Below are 18,813 nucleotides of genomic sequence, written 5' to 3'. Positions count from 1 at the left end.
AACATTTGTGTCAGTGTTTTCTGCTCTCTGTCTGTGATTCTCTCTCACAAAAACAGAAGCTGGTTCATATTGGAATGAGCTGGCAGAATCAGAATCAGATCTAGCATATGTCATGAAATTTGTTTTGGGGCAGGAGTACATTGCAATGCATAATAACAATATATGTAAATTAATACTTATTTAATATATAAATTAGACAAGTATTGCAAAAAGAGAGCAAATAAAGAAAAAAGTAGTGAGGTAATGTTCATGGGTTCATTGTCTGTTCAGAAATCTGATGGTGGGGGGGAAGGAGCTGTTTCTGAAACATTGAGTGTGTGTCTTCAGGCTCCTGTACCTCCTCCCTGTTGATAGCAATGAGAAGAGGGCATGACCTGGGTGCTGGTGGACTTTAATTGAAGGATGCCACCTTTTTGAGGCCTCACCATTTGAAGGTGTCCTCAATGCTGGGGAGACTAGTGCCCACGATGGAACAGGCTGAGTTTGCAACTTACTGCAGCTTTTTCCGATCCTTTTCGGTTGCCCTTCCATATGAGATGGTGATGCACTCAGTCAGATGCTCTCCATGGTACATCTGTAGAAAATTGTGGACACGTTAGCAATATTGAAAAGCTATCTAGATAAGTGCATGGATAGGAGAGATTTGTAGAACTGTGGGCTAGATGTGGGCGAATTTGACCAGCTCACAGGGCAACACAAAATCAGTATCAGATCAGAGACACCCCAAATACTACAGCTTGTGGAAATCTAGGGCAATGCACACAATGTGCTGGAGGAGCTGAGCGTGTCAGGCAGCATCTATGGATGGAATAAACAGGCAACGTTTCAAGTCAATACTCTTCATCAGGACTGGAAAGGAAGAGGGAAGAAGTCAGAATAAGGGGGGAGGGGAGGAAGAAATACAAGGTGCAAATGACAGGTGAAACCGGACGAAGAAGAGGGGTGAAGTAAAGAGCTGGGAAGTTGATCAGTGGAAAAGAAAGGGCTGGAGAAAGGGAAATCTGAAATGAGAGAACAGAAGACCATGGAAGAAAGGGAAGGGGCGGGGGACTGGAGATGGCGGAAGTTAGGGAGAATTTTGTGGTGGATGCAGAGTTTTGTGGGGTGGTAGGTGAGGACAAGAGGAACCCTATCTTTGATAGCGTGGCAGGAGGATGGGGTGAGGACAGATGTGTACAAAAAGGAAGAGATGCGGATGAGGGCAGCATTGATGGTGGAGGAAGGGGAGCCTCTTTCTTTGAGCTGTTCTGGAATGGACAGCCTTATCCTGAAAGCAGATGCGGTGGAGACAGGGACTGAGAAAAGGGAATGAAAGTTTTACAAGTAACAGGGTGGGAAAAGGTATAGTCAGGATAGCTGTGAGTGTCAGTGGTTTTATAAAAGATATCAGTAGAAAGGCAGACTGTCTCCAGAGATGGAGATAGATTGAATAAGGGAGAGAGGTGTCAGAAATAGACCAAGTAAATTTGAGGGCAGGGTGGAAGTTGGAGGGAAAACTACGTAGAACAGTCCATGTTCCAAGCCTACACTGGTATCGCTGCCCAACACTTCCTACACTATATTGATGACTGCAATGCTGCTTCTTCCTGCACCCACACTGAGCTAGTCAATTTCATCAACTTTTCCTGCAACTTCCAAGGGAAAGGTTCAGGATGTATTCCAAACTGGAGGGCTTGGATTATACGGGCACGGAAGCTGGAGGGAGGAGAGGTGGGTGGGACAGGAGGAGTTTCAGGGATGGAGGAGTCAGGCTGAGTGGACTATTTGAGTCCATGCATTTGGTGTAAAACCAGCCTCCTCTCTCTTGCAGACGGCTCCTACGTCTCCGTTCCATCACCGCTCGGGAAGATCAAGAGCATGACGAAAGGTGAGTGGAGTGAGGTTTGTGTATCGCGGTCTCTCAGTCACCGTGGTAACGAACACATTACAGACTCCCGTCCTCCACTGGAATTTCATGCCTCTTGTTTCAGAGTCACTCAGCACAAAAACCGACCTACCGACTCATTGAGTCCGTGATGACCATCGCACTGATCTACTGATCAGTCCGACACTGATCCCATTTTATTCCTGAAGAAGGGTCTCGGCTCGAAGTGTCGACTGTTTATTCATTTCCGTAGATGCTGTCCGACCCGTTGAGTTCCCCTGGCATTGCTCAATATCGCCAGCATCTGCAGAATCTCTTGTTTTCCTCATTTTACCCTTCCCCTCATTCCCATCAACTACCCCCAGATTCCATACTTCACCCACACACTGGGGATAATTTACAACGAACAATTAACCCACGTCTTTGCATACGGGGGGGAATCAGAGCACCCGGAGAAAATCACACAGTCACATGGAGAACGTGCAAACTCCAGACAGACAGTCGGGATTGAACCCGGCTCTCTGCGACAATGAGCACCATCTGCTGCACTGCTGATTTATAGAAACATAGGGAGTTGAAATTGACTGTTTCATGCCAGAGTCTCCTCCCTTCACCTCTTAGGTTCACGAGAAATGAGAATGATAGCATTAACGTATGAGGAGCGACTTATGGCTCCGGGCCTGTACTTGCTGGAGTTTAGAAGAATGAGGAGGGATCTCATTGAAACCTATCAAATATTGAAGGGCCTAGAGAGAGTGGATGTAGATGGTTCCTCCCACATTCCAGACATACGGGTCAGGGCTAGTGAGTTGTGGGCATGCTGTGTTGGCACCAGACGCAGAGTGAGCACATTCACTGAGCCTCCAGCACATCCTCAGATTGTGTTGGTTGTTGACGTAAATGATGCATTTCGCGGTACCTTTCAATATTTTATGATCTAGTTGAAACCTATTGAATATTGAAAGACCTAGATAGAGTGACTGTGGAGAGGATGTTCCCCATAGTGGGGCAGTCTAGGACCAGAGGACACCAATTCAGGCTAGAGTGACATCCTGTAGAGCAGGGATTGAGGAGGAGTTTCTTTAGCCAGAGGGTAGTGAATCTGGAATTCATTGCTATGGATGGCTGTGGAGGCCGCATTATTGGGGTTCTTTAAAGCAGAGGTCGATAGATTTTTGATTAGTCAATGCGTCAAAGGTGACAGGGAGAAGGCGGTAGAATGGGGTTGGGAGGGATAATAAATCAGCCATGATGGAATAGTGAAGAAGACTCGATCGGCCAAAAGACCTAATTCTGCTCCCATGTCTCTCTCCCTGTCAGAGAAAGCAGACATCCTGCTCCTTCGAAGCAGCCTCCCATCTCATTTCCACCTACAGCTGTCTGATATCGAGTTCCATGAAATCATCGGATCAGGTCAGGAATGCCAGTGGGAGGGAGGGAGGGGGCTTATGTAGAAGGTGACACTGATATGTTGTCTCCTCTCCGTCCCCCAGGTTCCTTCGGCAAGGTTTACAAAGGAAGGTGCCGGAATAAAATTGTTGCCATTAAAAGGTGAGATGCCACCTAAAGAAGCAACGTTGTGGGCCAGTGAACGATCTCAGACAGCCATTGTCCGTGGTATTGATAGTCGTTGTGTATGGACAACATAGTAATGGTGTGGTTAGCACAATTGCGTTACAGCACCAGCCATCACCAATCAGAGTTCAGTTCCTGCCGTTGTCTGTAAGGAGTTTGTACGTTCTCTCTCAGGCCCCATGGGTCTCCTCTGGGTGCTCTGGTCTCACCCCCCAGTGCATAAACGTACGGGTTAGGGTTAGTAAGTTGTGGGCACCAGAGGCATGGTGAGACTTTCGGAGTGCTCCCAGCACATCCTCGAACTCTGGTGGTTGTTAATGGAAACAACACATTTCGTATATGTTTCGATGTTTCCACAACACCATGAGACATAGGAGCAGAATTAGGCCATTCAGCCATCGCGTCTGCTCCACCATTCTATCATGGTTGATCCCCGATCCCATTCAACCCATACACCTATATACCTGCCTTCTTGCCATATCCTTTGATGCCCTGACCAATCAAGAAACTATCAACTTCTGCCTTAAATATACCCACGGACTTGACCTCCACCGCACTCTGTGACAGAGCATTCCACAGATTCACTACTAAAAAATCTCCTCCTTATCTCTGTTCTGAAAGGTTACCCCTCAGCTTTGAGGCTGTGCCCTCCAGTTCTGGATACCCCCACCACAGGAAATATCCTCTCCATATCCACCTTAAATAGTCCTTTCAACATTCGGTAGGCTTCAATGAGATCCCCCCCCACATTCTTCTAAATTCCAGTGAGGCAGCCCCAAAGCTGCCAAATACTCCTCGTGTTAACCCCTTCATTCCCAGAATCATCTTCGTGAACCTCTTCTGGACTCTCTCCAATGACAGCACATCCTTTCTGAGATATGTGGCCTTAAACAGTTGACAATACTCTGAGTGCGGCCTGACTAGTGTCTCATAAAGGCTCAGCATTATCTCTTTGCTTTTATATTCTATTCCCCTTGAAATAAATTCCAATATTGCTTGTACCTTCTTCACCACAGACTCAACCTGTAAGTTAACCTCTGGGAGTCTTGCCCGAGAACTCCTAAGTCCCTTTGCACTTCTGAGTTCTGAATTTTCCACCTTGTTGCACCTTGTGAACTATTCTGAGAAACCTCAGCCATCTCTGCTCTGCCATGATCCTCACCAATGTGCTCCTCCATTCCACCTGGGCAAGCTCCTCTTGTACGTCTGTAATTTCCTTCATTCCATTGCAATGCTGATACATGGGAGTTATGCTTCTCCCTCTCAAAGTGCAGGATGAATTCAATCATATTATGATCACTGCCTCCTAAGGGTTCCTTTATCTTAAGCTCCTTAATAAGATCTGGGTTATTACACAAGCCCAATCTAAGGTAACCTTTCCCCGAGTAGGCTCACACACAAGCTGCTCTAAAAAGCCATCTCACAGGCGTTCAACAAATTCGCTCTCTTGCGATCCAATGCCAACCTGATATTCCCAATCCCCTTCCATATTGAAGTTCCCATTACAATTGTGTCCTTACCTTTATTCCATGCCTTTTCTAGTTACCTTTGCAACCTCAACCCTACATTTTCGCTACTATTTTGAGGCCTATATATGATTCCCATAATGCCTGAGGAAGCTCCTCTCTCATGCCTCTGTAATTCCCTTCATTCCATTGCAATACTGATACATGAAACTTGTGTTACTCCCCCTCAAATTGCAGTCTGTATTGAATTTTCCCAATTCCCTTGCATATTGAAGTCCCCCATTACGATTATGACATTATCCTTATTACAGGCCTTTCCCAGCTCCCTCTGCAATCTCAGCCCCACATCTTGGCTACTATTTGCAGGCCATGATTTCCATATTGTTTTATTTACCCTTGTAATTTCTTAACTCCAGCCACAAAGATTCACCATTCTCTGACCCTATGTCACCTCTTTCTGAAGATGCAATTCCGTCTCTTACCAACAGAGCCACACCATCACTGTGCCTTCCTGCCTGTCCTTCCGATACAAAGTATATCCTTTGATATTAAGCTCCCAACTATGGCCTTCTTTCAGCCACGACTCAGTGATGCCCACAACATCATACTGACCAATCTCTAATTGCGCCACGAGTTCATCCACATTATTCCAAATGCTGCATGCATTTAAATACTGCACCTTCAGCCCTGCTTTCTTCACCCTTTTGAATTTTGCCTCTGTGTTACAATTTAACTCTTTGCTCTGTCTGCATTTGTACCCAGTCATTGGCTTGTCCTTCCTTACATTCATGTTACACCCATCATCTACTTGTAAACCTGCTGGCTCATCCTCAGCTCTATCATACTGGTTCCCATCCCCTGACATATTAGTTTTGATGTAGAAGTGACAAGCAAAGCTAATATTTAATCGTGATCTTTCATTGATGGGGTGTGCCAGTAGCTGGAGAGGATGTTATTGTTGTGCCATCACTATCTCACTATCCCAACGCCAGCAAAGACTCAGTGGGCCAAAAGTGGATAGTAAAGATTTTTAAAGTAGAACATAGAAACATAGAAAACCTACAGCACAAACCTACCCACAAAGCTGTGCCGTACATGTCCTTTTCTTAGAACTACCTAGACTTTACCCATAGTCCCCTATTTTTCTAAGATCCATGTAGACATCCAGGAGTCTCTTAAAAGACTCTATCATTTCCGCCTCCACCGCCGCCGCCGGCAGCCCATTCCACGCACTCTGCGTAAAAAAATTTACCCCTGACATCTCCTCTGTACCAACTTCCAAGCACCTTAAAACTATGCCCTCTTGTGCTAGCCATTTCAGCCCTGGGGAAAAGCCTCTGACTATCCACACGATCAATGCTTCTCATCATCTTATACACCTCAATCAGGTCACCTCTCATCCTCTGTTGCTCCAAGGAGAAAAGGCCAAGTTTTCATATTCTATTCTCATAAGGCATGCTCCCCAATCCAGGCAACATCCTTGTAAATCTCCTCTGCACCCTTTCCAAGTCCTTCCTGTAGTGGGGCAACCAGAATTGAGCACAGTGCTCCAAGTGGGGTCTGACCAGGGTCCTAGCTGCAACATTACCTCTTGCCTCTTAAACTCAATTCCACAATTGATGAAGGCCAATGCACTGTATGCCTTCTTAACCACAGAGTCAATCTCCATAGCAGCTTTGAGTGTTCTATGGATCCTTCTGATCCTTCACACTGCCAAGAGTCTTGCCATTAATGCTATATTCTGCCATCATATTTGACCTACCAAAATGAACCACCCCACACTTATCTGGGTTGAACTCCATCTGCCACTTCTCAGCCCAGTTTTGCATCCTATTGATGCCCCACTGTAACCTCTGACAGCCCTCCACACTATCCACAACACCCCAAACCTTTGTGTCATCAGCAAATTTACTAACCCATCCTTCCACTTCCTCATCCAGGTCATTTATAAAAATCACAAAGAGCAGGGGTCCCAGAACAGACCCCTAAGGCACACCACTGGTCACCGGCCTCCATGCAGAATATGACCCATCTACAACCACTCTTTGCCTTCTGTGGGCAAGCCAGTTCTGGATCCACAAAGCAATGTCCCCTTGGATCCCATGCCTCCTTACTTTCTCAATAAGCCTTGAATGGGGTACCTTATCAAATGCCTTGCTGAAATCCATATACACTACATCTATGGCTCTACCTTCATCAATGTGTTTAGTCACATCCTCAAAAAATTCAATCAGGCTCTTAAGGCATGACTTGCCTTTGACAAAGCCATGTTGACTATTCCTAATCATATTATGCCTCTCCAAATGTTTATAAATCCTGCCTCTCAGGATCTTCTCCATCAACTTACCAACCACTGAAGTAAGGCTCACTGGCCTATAATTTCCTGGGCTATCCCTACTTCCTTTCTTGAATAAGGGAACAACATCCGCAACCCTCCAATCCTCTGGAACCTCTCCTGTCCTCATTGATGATGCAAGGATGATTGCCAGAGGCTCAGCAATCTCCTCCCTTGCTTCCCACAGTAGCCTGAGGTACATCCCATCAGGTCCCGGTGACTTATCCAACTTCATGCTTTACAAAAACTCCAGCACATCCTCTTCCTTAATATCTACATGCTCAAGTTTTCAGTCCACTGCAAGTCATCCCTACCATCGACAAGATCCTTTTCTGCGTGAATACTGAAGCAAAGTATTCATTAAGTACCTCTGCTATCTGCTCTGGTTCCATACACACTTTTCCACTGTCACAGTCGATTGGTCCTGTTCTCTCATGTCTTATCCTCTTGCTCTTCACGTACTTGTAGAATGCTTTGGGGTTTTCCTTAATCCTGTCTGCCAAGGCCTTCTCATGGTCCCTGCTGGCTCTCCTAATTTCATACTTAAGATCCTTCCTGCTTGCCTTATAATCTTCTAGATTCCTATCATTACCTAGTGTTTTGAACCTTTCATGATCTCTCCTTTTCTTCTTGACTAGATTTACAACAGCCTTTGTACACCATGGTTCCTGGACCCTACCATCCTTTCCATGTCTCATTGGAATATACCTACTCAGAGCCCCACAGAAATATCCTCTGAACATTTGCCACATTTCTTCTGTACATTTCCTTGAGAATGTCTGTTTCCAATTTATGCTTCCAAGTTCCTGCCTGATTGCCTCATATTTCCCCTTACTCCAATTAAACATTACCCTAACTTGTCTGTTCCTATCCTTCTCCAATGCTATGGTAAAGGAGATAGAATTGTGATCACTATCTCCAAAATGCTTCCCCACTGACACCTGACCAGGTTCATTTCCCAATAAGAGATCAAGTACAGCCTCTCCTCTGTAGGCTTATCTACATATTGTGTCAAGAAACCTTCCTGAACACACCTAACAAACTCCACCCCAGTTTTAATTGGGGAAGGGCAAATTATGAGGCTATAAGGCTGGAACTTGCGGGTGTGAATTGGGATGATGTTTTTGCAGGGAAATGTACTATGGACATATGGTCGAAGTTTAGAGATCTCTTGCAGGATGTTAGGGATAAATTTGTCCCGGTAAGGAAGATAAAGAATGGTAGGGTGAAGGAACCATGGGTGACAAGGGAGGTGGAAAATCTAGTCAGGTGGAAGAAGGCAGCATACATGAGGTTTAGGAAGCAAGGATCAGATGGGTCTATTGAGGAATATAGGGAAGCAAGAAAGGAGCTTAAGAAGGGGCTGAGAAGAGTAAGAAGGGGGCATAAAAAGGCCTTGGCGAGTAGGGTAAAGGAAAACCCCAAGGTATTCTTCAATTATGTGAAGAACAAAAGGATGACAGGAGTGAAGGTAGGACCAATTAGAGATAAAGGTGGGAAGATGTGCCTGGAGGCTGTGGAAGTGAGCGAGGTCCTCAATGAATACTTTTCTTCAGATTCACCAATGAGAGGGAACTTGATGATGGTGAGGACAATATGAGTGAGGTTGATGTTCTGGAGCACATTGATATTAAGGGAGAGGAGGTGTTGGAGTTGTTAAAATACATTAGGACGAATAAGTCCCCTGGGCCTGACGGAATATTCCCCAGGCTGCTCTATGAGGCGAGGGAAGAGATTGCTGAGCCTCTGGCTAGGATCTTTATGTCCTCGCTGTCCACGGGAATGGTACCAGAGGATTGGAGGGAGGTGAATGTTGTCCCCTTGTTCAAAAAAGGTAGTAGGGATAGTCCGGGTAATTATAGACCAGTGAGCCTTATGTCTGTGGTGGGAAAGCTGTTGGAAAAGATTCTTAGAGATAGGATCTATGGGCATTTAGAGAACCATGGTCTGATCAGGGACAGTCAGCATGGCTTTGTGAAGGGCAGATCATGTCTAACAAGCCTGATAGAGTTCTTTGAGGAGGTGACCAGGCATATAGATGAGGGTAGTGCAGTGGATGTGATCTACATGAATTCTAGCAAGGCATTTGACAACGTTCCAAATGGTAGGCTTATTCAGAAAGTCAGAAGGCGTGGGATCCAGGGAAGTTTGGCCAGGTGGATTCAGTATTGGCTTGCCTGCAGAAGGCAGAGGGTGGTGGTGGAGGGAGTACATTCAGATTGGAGGATCGTGACTAGTGGTGTCCCGCAAGGATCTGTTCTGGGACCTCTACTTTTCGTGATTTTTATTTACGACCTGGATGTGGGGGTAGAAGGGTGAGTTGGCAAGTTTGCAGATGACGCAAAGGTTGGTGGTGTTGTAGGTAGTGTAGAGGATTGTCGAAGATTGCAGAGAGACATTGATAGGATGCAGAAGTGGGCTGAGAAGTGGCAGATGGAGTTCAACCCGGAGAAGTGTGAGGTGGTACACTTTGGAAGGACAAACTCCAAGGCAGAGTACAAAGTAAATGGCAGGATACCTGGTAGTGTGGAGGAGCAGAGGGATCTGGGGGTACATGTCCACACATCCTTGAAAGTTGCCTCACAGGTAGATAGTGTAGTTAAGAAAGCTTATGGGGTGTTAGCTTTCATCATAAGTCAAGGGATAGAGTTCAAAAGTCGCGATGTAGTGCTGCAGCTCTATAAAACTCTGGTTAGGCCACACTTGGAGTACTGTGTCAAGTTCTGGTCGCCTCACTATAGGAAGGATGTGGAAGCATTGGAAAGGGTACAGAGGAGATTTACCAGGATGCTGCCTGATTTAGAGAGTATGGATTATGATCAGAGATTAAGGCTTTACTCTTTGGAGAGAAGGAGGGTGAGAGGAGACATGATAGATGTGTACAAGATAATAAGAGGAATAGATAGAGTGGATAGCCAGCGCCTCTTCCTCAGGGCACCACTGCTCAATACATGGCTTTAAGGTAAGGGGTGGGAAATTCAAGGGGGATATTAGAGGAAGGTTTTTTACTCATAGAGAGGTTGGTGCGTGGAATGCACTGCCTGAGTCAGTGGTGGAGCACGTACACTAGTTTAAGAGACTACTAGACAGGTATATGGTGGAATTTAAGGTGGGGGGTTATATGGGAGGCAGGGTTTGAGGGTCGGCACAACATTGTGGGCGGAAGGGCCTGTAATGTGCTGTACTATTCTATGTTCTATGTTCTAAACCCCTCACTCTAGGGTAGCGGTCCCCAACAACTGGGCCGCGGACCTGTACCGGGCCTCAAAGCCTGTGCTACCAGGCCACGAGGAAACGATATGAGTCCGCTGCACCTTTCCTCATTCCCTTTCACGCACTGTTGAACTTGAACATAGGGTTGCCAACTGTCCCGTATTTGCCAGGACATTCCGAATGTTAGGCTAAATTGGTTTGTCCCATACGGGACCGCCCTTGTCCCGTATTCCCCCTGCTAAGGTAGAGCGTGCCTATGAAACCTTTCGTGCCGAAATGGCGTAAAGTGAAGAAGCAATTACCATTAATTTATATGGGAATAATTTTTGAGTGTTCCCAGACCCAAAAAATAACCTACCAAATCATACCAAATAACATATAAAACCTAAATAACACTAACATATAGTAAAATCAGGAATGATATGATAAATACACAGACTGTGTAAAGTAGAAATAATGTATGTACAGTGTAGTTGGGAAGATTAAGCCAAAACCGATTTGTGGAAAAAGAAAATCGGCACGCATGTGCACACGGGTGCCCGCGCAAGGCTTCATGGTCATGGTAGTCTTTCCTGGGATAAAGTGCCCCACATTTGACTGCTACTCTTGTCCCTTATTTGGGAGTGAGAAAGTTGGCAACTCTAACTGTAAAAGACATGTTGAGGTGAGTTTAACCATACTTGAACACCCCCCCCCCAAGTCGGCTGGTCCGCAAGAATATTGTCAATATTAAACCAGTCAGCGGTGCAGAAAAGGTTGGGGACCCCTGCCCTAGGGAGATGCCAATCAATATTTGGGAAATTAAAATCTCCCACCACAACAGTCCTGTTATTATTACTCTTTCCAGAATTTGTCTCCCTATCTGCTCCTCGATGTCCCTGTTACTATTGGGTGGTCTATAAGAAACACCCAGTAGAGTTATTGATCCCTTCCTGTTCCTAACCTCCACCCACAGAGACTCCGTAGACAATCCCTCATGACTTCCTCCTTTTCTGCAGCCTTGACACAATCTCTGATCAATGGTACCACACTCCCACCTCTTTTGTCTCCCCCATCCTTCCTGAAAAATCTAAAGCCTGGCACTTGAAGTAGCCATTCCTGCCCCTGAGCCATCTAAGTCTGTAATGGCCACAACATCATAGCTCCAAGTGCTGATCTACGCTGTAAGCTCATCTGCTTTATTCATAATCATCCTTGCTTTAAAATAGACGTCTCAAACCATCGGTCTGAACATGTCCCTTTTCTATCACCTGCCTATCCTCCCATTCGCACTGTCTCCAAGCTTTCTCTATTTCTGAGCCAACTTCCCTTTCTTCTGTCACTTCAGTTCAGTTCCCACCCCCCAGCAATTCTAGTTTAAACTCTCCCCCTAGCCTTAGCAAACCTTCCCACAGGGATATTATTGGTTTCCCTCGGATTCAAGTGCAACCCATCCTTTTTGTACAGTCACACCTGCCCCAGAAGAGGTCCCAATGATCTAGAAATCTGAATCCCTGCCCCCTGCTCCAATCCCTCAGCCATGCATTTATCCTCCACCCCTCATTCTATTCCTAAACTCAGTGTTACGTGGCACAGGCAGTAATCCCGAGATTACTACCTTTGAGGACCTGCTTCTCAACTTCCTTCCTAACTCCCTGTAGTCTGTTTTCAGGACCTCCTCCCTTTTCCTACCTATGTTGTTGGTACCAATATGTACCACGACCTCTGGCTGTTCTGCTTCCCACTTCAAGATAGCGTGGACATGATCAGAAACATCCTGGCCCCTGGGAGGCAAACTACCATCCGTATTTCTTTCCTGCGTCCACAGAATCCTGTTTGACCCCCTATCTATACAGTCCCCTATCACTGCTGCCATCCTCTCCCTTTCCCTACCCTTCTGAGCCATAGGGCCAGACTCTGTGCCACAGGTGCAACCACTGTTGCTTTCCCCAGGTAGGCCGTCTCCCCCAACAGTACTCGAGACAGACCCAGGGGTGCTCTCTAGTACCTGTTTCTTGCCCTTCCCTCTTCTCTGTCTCCTGTGGTCCCGGAGTGACTACCTGCTCCTCTCTATCACCTCCTCACTCTCCCTGAGCAGACGAAGATCATCGAGCTGAATCTCCAGTTCCCTAACGCGGTCTCTAAGGAGCTGCAGCTCGATGCACCTGGTGCAGATGTGGTCGTCCAGGAGGCTGGGAGACACCAGGACCTCCCACATCTGACAGTGAGCACAGAAAACCAGCCTCGCACACATACTTTCTGTCCTTATTTTAAACAGATAACCTACCTGGCCTCAGCCCTTTATCGCCAAAACCCTGTTGAGCCAAAGCCTTCCTACTCAGTCTCCCTCGACTCTGTTGCCCGCTACTCCGATGCCCGCTCTGTAAACATGTCTTCTTTTTAAACTCTTCCCGCTGTTCTCACTGGCCGACTTCCACGTGCTTGCGCAGTTGTGCCCCCGTTCAAACCGCTGAAGAAATAAGTATGTTGAAAACAAAAGAGAAATGAGAGTGGATATAGGATTGCTAGAAAATGAGGCAGGAGAAATAATAATGGGAGACAAGGAGATGGTAGATGAACTAAATGAGTATTTTGCGTCAGTCTTCATTGTGGAAGACACCAGCAGTATGCCTGATGTTGTAGTGTGTGAAGGAAGAGAAGTGGGTAGAGTTAATGTTACAAGAGAGATGGTGCTCAAAAATCTGAAAGACCAAAAGGTACATAAGTCACTCGGACCAGAGGAACAGCACCCTAGGGTTCTGAAAGAGATAGCGTTAGAAATTGTGGCATTAGAAATTATCTTTCAAAAAATCATTGGACTCTGGCATGGTGCCAGAGGACTGGAAAATTGCAAATGTTACTCCACTCTTTAATAAAGGAGGAAGGCAGCAGAAAGGAAATTATAGACCGGTTAGCCTGACCTCAGTGGCTGGGAAGATGTTAGAGACAATTGTTAAGGATGAGGTGATGGAGTACTTGGTGACACAGGACAAGATAGTACAAAGTCAGCATGGTTTCCTTCAGGGAAAATCTTGCCAGACGAACCTGTTGGAATTCTTTGAGGAAATTACAAGTAAAGTGGATGTTGTATATTTGGGCTTTCAGAAGGCCTTTGACAAGGTGCAACACAAGGCTGCTTACCAAGTTAAGAGCCCATGGTATTACAGGAAAGTTACTAACATGGTTATAGCATTGGCTGGTTGGTAGGAGGCAGCGAGTGGGAATAAAAGGATCCTTTTCTGGTTGGCTGCCAGTGGCTGGTGGTGTTCTGCAGGGGTCAATGTTGGGACCACTTCTTTTAATGCTGTATATAAATGATTTGGATGATGGAACAGATGGCTTTGTTGCCAAGTTTGCAGATGATATGAAGACTGGTGGAGGGAGAGGTAGTGTTGAGGAAACAGGGAGGATACAGATTAGGAGAATGGGCAAGAAAGTGGCAAATGAAATACAATGTTAGAAAATGCATGGCCATGCACTTTTGTAGTAGAAATAAATGTGCAGATTATTTTCCAAACAGGGAGAAAATCCAAGAATATGAGATGCAAAGGGACTTTGGAGTCCTTGTACAGAATACCCTGAAGGTTAGCTTGTAGGTTGAGTCAGTGGTGAGGAAAGCAAATGCCATGTTAGCATTCATTTCAAGAAGTCTATAATACAAGAGCAAGGAAAGACACTGGTGAGGCCTCACCTTGAGTATTGTGAACAGTTTTGGGCCCCTCATCTTAGAAAAGATGTGCTGGCATTGGAGAGGGTCCAGAGGAGGTTTACAAGGATGATTCCAGGAATGAAAGGGTTATCATACAAGGAATGTTTGATGGCTCTGGGTCTGTACTGACCGGAATTCAGAAGGATGAGGGGGGATCTGATTGAAACCTTTCAAATGTTGAAAGGATGTTTCCCAAGGTGGGAGAGTCTCGGACAAGACGGCACAGCCTCAGGGTAGAGGGGCGCCCTTTCAAAACAGAGATGCGGAGAAATTTCTTTAGCCAAAGGGTGGTGAATTTGAGGCATCTGTTACCACATGAAGCTGTGGAGGCCAGGTTGTTGGGTGTATTTATGGCAGAGATTTATAGGTTCTTGACTGGACATGGTTACGGGGAGAAGGCCGGGAACTGGGGTTGAGGAAGAGATAAAGAAGAAGGATCAGCCTTGATTGAATGGCGGAGCAGACTCGATGGGCCTGATGGCCTAATTCAGCTCCTATGTCTTATTGTCTTATGGTCTTTATGGTGACCTGGGGGGTATATTTTTCACAGAGGATGGCGGGTATATGAAACGAGTAGTCAGAGGAAGTGGTAGAGGAGGATGCAGTTACATTTAAAAGCTGTTTGGACAGGTACGTGGATAGAAGAAGGTTAAAGTTAAATCAAGATTAGTTTTATTTGTCAGGTGTACATTGAAATATCAAAACATACAGTGAAACATTTCATTTTCATCATTATCTGTGATGTGCTGAGTGCGGCCCATAAACATCACCATGCTTCCAACAACAACATAGCACGTCAACAACTCAATAACCCTAACCCATACATCTTTCTGGGATGTGGGAGGAAACCAGGGCACCTGGAGGAAACCTGTGCAGACACGGGGGCGAATATACAAACTCTGTACAGACAGTGGTGGTAATTGAGCACCGATCGCTGGTACTAAAAGGTGTTATGCTTATCACTACGTTACTGACATCCTTTGATATCTGTCGTTCCTGGACTTCATATCGCTCCCTGAGGACTCCGTTTCCGTGTGTCTCTGTGGTTCACTGCCGCAACTTTCTTCCTCCCCAGATATCGCGCTAACACCTTCTGCTCCAAGTCTGACGTTGATATGTTCTGCCGCGAGGTGTCCATCCTTTGCCGTCTGAACCACCCGTGTGTGATCCAGTTCGTCGGCGCCTGCCTCAGCGACCCCAGTCAGTTCGCCATCGTCACTCAGTACATCTCCGGTGGCTCCCTGTTCTCCCTCCTGCACGAACAGAAGAGGTACAGCCTCTCCTCACTAACCTTCTCCAGGCTTTGCTCTTGTGGAGTTTACCAGCTGGAGCAGGCCCTTCAGCCCATTCTGCCTGGCCTAGTCCTGTGGAGTGTCAGTATGAGAGAGAGGAAGGAAGAGTGTGCACGAGAAAGAGTGTGAGACAGATTGGCTGTTTTTGACATAGTCTTTGTTAAGACAGAGAGAGTGTGTGTGTTTGCGAGGGGGGGCTGTGCGCGAGACAGTCTGTGTGAGACAGAGAGAGAGAGTGTGTGTTTGTGAGACTGTATGTAAGACAGAGAATGTGAGAGACAGTGTGTGTGTCTGTGAGACTGTCTGTGTGTCAGAGAGAGTGGGAGACGGTCTGTGTAAGACAGAGAGAGGGAGCGAGAGACAGAGATGCCCATTCAAGTGCCGATATGAATGTCATGAATGGCTGTCTTCTATTTGCCACCTCCACCAACCAGGCAGCACATTCCAAGTACTTACCACACTCTGTAAAGATACTTGCCCCTCGCATCTCACCTTAAACGCATGCCCTCTGGTATTAGACATTTCAACCCTGGGAAAAAGATACTGACTGTCTACTCTCATAATCTTATAAACCTCTGAGATATCTCATCAGCCTCTGCCATTCCAGAGGAAACAACCCGAGTTTGTCCAACCTTCTGTTACAGCATATGTTTGCTGATGATACAAAGATTGGAGGTATAGTAGACAGTGAGGAAGGTTTTCAGAGCCTGCAGAGGGACTTGGACCAGCTGGAAAAATGGGCTGAAAAATGGCAGATGGAGTTTAATACTGACAAGTGTGAGGTATTGCACGTTGGAAGGACAAACCAACGTAGAACATACAGGGTTAATGGTAAGGCACTGAGGAGTGCAGTGGAACAGAGGGATCTGGGAATACAGATACAAAATTCCCTAAAAGTGTCGTCACAGGTAGATAGGGTTGTAAAGAGAGCTTTTGGTACATTGGCCTTTATTAATTGAAGTATTGAGTATAAGAGCTGGAATGTTATGATGAAGTTGTATAAGGCATTGGTGAGGCCGAATCTGGAGTATTGTGTTCAGTTTTGGTCACCAAATTACAGGAAGGATATAAATGAGGTTGAAAGAGTGCAGAGAAGGTTTACAAGGATGTTGCCAGGACTTGAGAAACTCAGTTACAGAGAAAGGTTGAATAGGTTGGGACTTTATTCCCTGGAGCGTAGAAGAATGAGGGGAGATTTGATAGAGGTATATAAAATTATGATGGGTATAGATAGAGTGAATGCAAGCAGGCTTTTTCCACTGAGACAAGGGGAGAAAAAAACCAGAGGACATGGGTTAAGGGTGAGGGGGGAAAAGTTTAAAGGGAACATTAGGGGGAGGGGCTTCTTCACACAGAGAGTGGTGGGAGTATGGAATGAGCTGCCAGATGAGGTGGTAAATGCGGGTTCTTTTTTAACATTTAAGAATAAATTGGACAGATACATGGATGGGAGGTGTATGGAGGGATATGGTCCATGTGCAGGTCAGTGGGACTAGGCAGAAAATGGTTCAGCACAGCCAAGAAGGGCCAAAGGGCCTGTTTCTGTGCTGTAGTTTCTATGGTTCTATGTCCTTTAATCGAGGCAGTAGCCAGGTAAACCTCTCCAGTGCCTCAACATCCTTCCTCTGGAGGGGTGACCAGAACTGTATGCAAAACTCCAGATGTGGCCGAGCCAGAGCTTTATGAAGTTGCAACATAACCAATTGACTTCTTACTAATAGAAGCAAAAGCAAGCACTGCAGCCTTCTGACCTGTGGAGCCAATTTCATGGAACTATGAACTCGGACCCCAAGACCCCTCTGCTCATCAACACTGTTGAGGGTTCTGCCATTAGCAATGGTTACTGTCTTTTTACATTGGTTCTCTCAAAGTGCAAAACCTCATATTTCATCATGCAAAACTCCACCTGCCATTTCTTCATCCATACCTACAACTGATCTATATCCCACTGTATTCTTTGCCGGTCTTCTACGCTATCCATAACACCACCAATTTTCATATCAACTGCAAACTTACTAACGCACCATCCACGTTTTCCTCCAGGTGATTTTATAAATATCACAAACAATCCTGGTGAGGGAAACTTCCGTAAACTAAAGTGAAATGTTGAAGTGATAGTTCTGGGTGGCAAAATGGGTGAGAATGGTAGGAGAGTGCACTTTGGGCATCTTTTAAGAGACCTCAGGCAGCAGACGCAGGAGGAACTCTGAATCGAGCAGCATCTGTTGGGAAGGGGGAATGAAATCAGAATCTTTTTTTGCTATTTGCATGATTTGGCACAGAACTGTCTGTGTGGCTGTGGCCTGCTCTGATTGACACAATAATAAACTGAACTGGCTGTCACTCCTCAACCGTTTTGGGGACTCGGCATTTTGATATTTAATATCCTGCGTGTATTTTGCTTGCTTTTCGCTGTTTGTGTGATTTGTTCTTTTTCATGCATTGGGAGTTTGATTGAATTGGTTCCATGGTGTTTCTTTGTTTCGTGACTGTCTGTGGGAGAATGAATCTCAGGGGCTGTATACTGTATAAACTTTGATAAAAATGTACTTTTAACTTTGAGAATCAGGTCTAATGTCACTGACATAACAAGTTCAAGTTCAAATTTAATTTTCACTCAAGCATGCGTATGAATAGAGCCAACTGAAATGGCATTCCTGCTGGGCACAGTGCAAAACACAGAACCAACGGTCACACAAAGCACAGACACAATAGCAGAAAATATACAGTCACAAAAAAACAAAAAATAAACCTAAATGCGTTTTTCTTCAGAAGCAGTACATTGCAATGCATAAAATACGTAAATCACAAACCCTAAAGCAAAATAGTGACATTGTGTTCGTGGGTTGATTCATTGTCCATTCAGAAACCTGATGGTGGTGAGAAAGAAGCTGTGCCAAAAACACTGACTGTGGATCTTTCTTGAAACATTGAGTCTATTGTCAGTGTTTCAAGAGCTATTCCCAGAGCTACAGAAGTTGTTTGAAATTGTGACCTCTCTCTCTCTGTTTGAAATTGGGGCCTCGTTCTGTCTGTTTGAAATTGGGGCCTCTCTCTCTCTGTTTGAAATTGGGACCACTCTCTCTCTCTCCCTCTCTCTCTGTTTGAAATTGGGACCACTCTCTCTCCGGAATTTTTTTGCCACTTATTCAGTTTTTGTCTTATTTCCTCGATCAACAGAATTATTGACCTTCAGTCCAAGCTAATCATCGCGATCGATGTGGCTAAAGGAATGGAATACCTTCACAACCTAACTCAGCCCATCATCCACAGAGACCTGAACAGGTACAGGGCCCTAAGCTCTGGGAGTGGAGGAGGTAATGAGGGCTGGGGGGTGGTGGAGGCAGGGACAGCCACCATATCCAGCAGATATCGTGGCT

The 18,813-nt window shown here is 45.7% G+C and overlaps 1 protein-coding gene across 1 annotated transcript in view; it reads left to right on the top strand.

The window, feature by feature from the left end:
* tnni3k (TNNI3 interacting kinase) overlaps positions 1 to 18,813 on the top strand; it is a 167,140-nt gene that overhangs the window by 83,062 nt on the left and 65,265 nt on the right. The window contains exons 15-19 of the mRNA XM_072273253.1: positions 1,811 to 1,867; positions 3,185 to 3,277; positions 3,358 to 3,415; positions 15,217 to 15,411; positions 18,614 to 18,718. Coding sequence (XP_072129354.1) covers positions 1,811 to 1,867; positions 3,185 to 3,277; positions 3,358 to 3,415; positions 15,217 to 15,411; positions 18,614 to 18,718 — 508 coding nt within the window. The remainder of the gene's footprint in view (positions 1 to 1,810; positions 1,868 to 3,184; positions 3,278 to 3,357; positions 3,416 to 15,216; positions 15,412 to 18,613; positions 18,719 to 18,813) is intronic.

This window comes from Mobula birostris, chromosome 12, assembly GCF_030028105.1.
Source record: "Mobula birostris isolate sMobBir1 chromosome 12, sMobBir1.hap1, whole genome shotgun sequence".
In the NCBI taxonomy this organism is placed as follows: domain Eukaryota; kingdom Metazoa; phylum Chordata; class Chondrichthyes; order Myliobatiformes; family Myliobatidae; genus Mobula; species Mobula birostris.
This window is presented reverse-complemented; position numbering and strand designations above follow the sequence as displayed.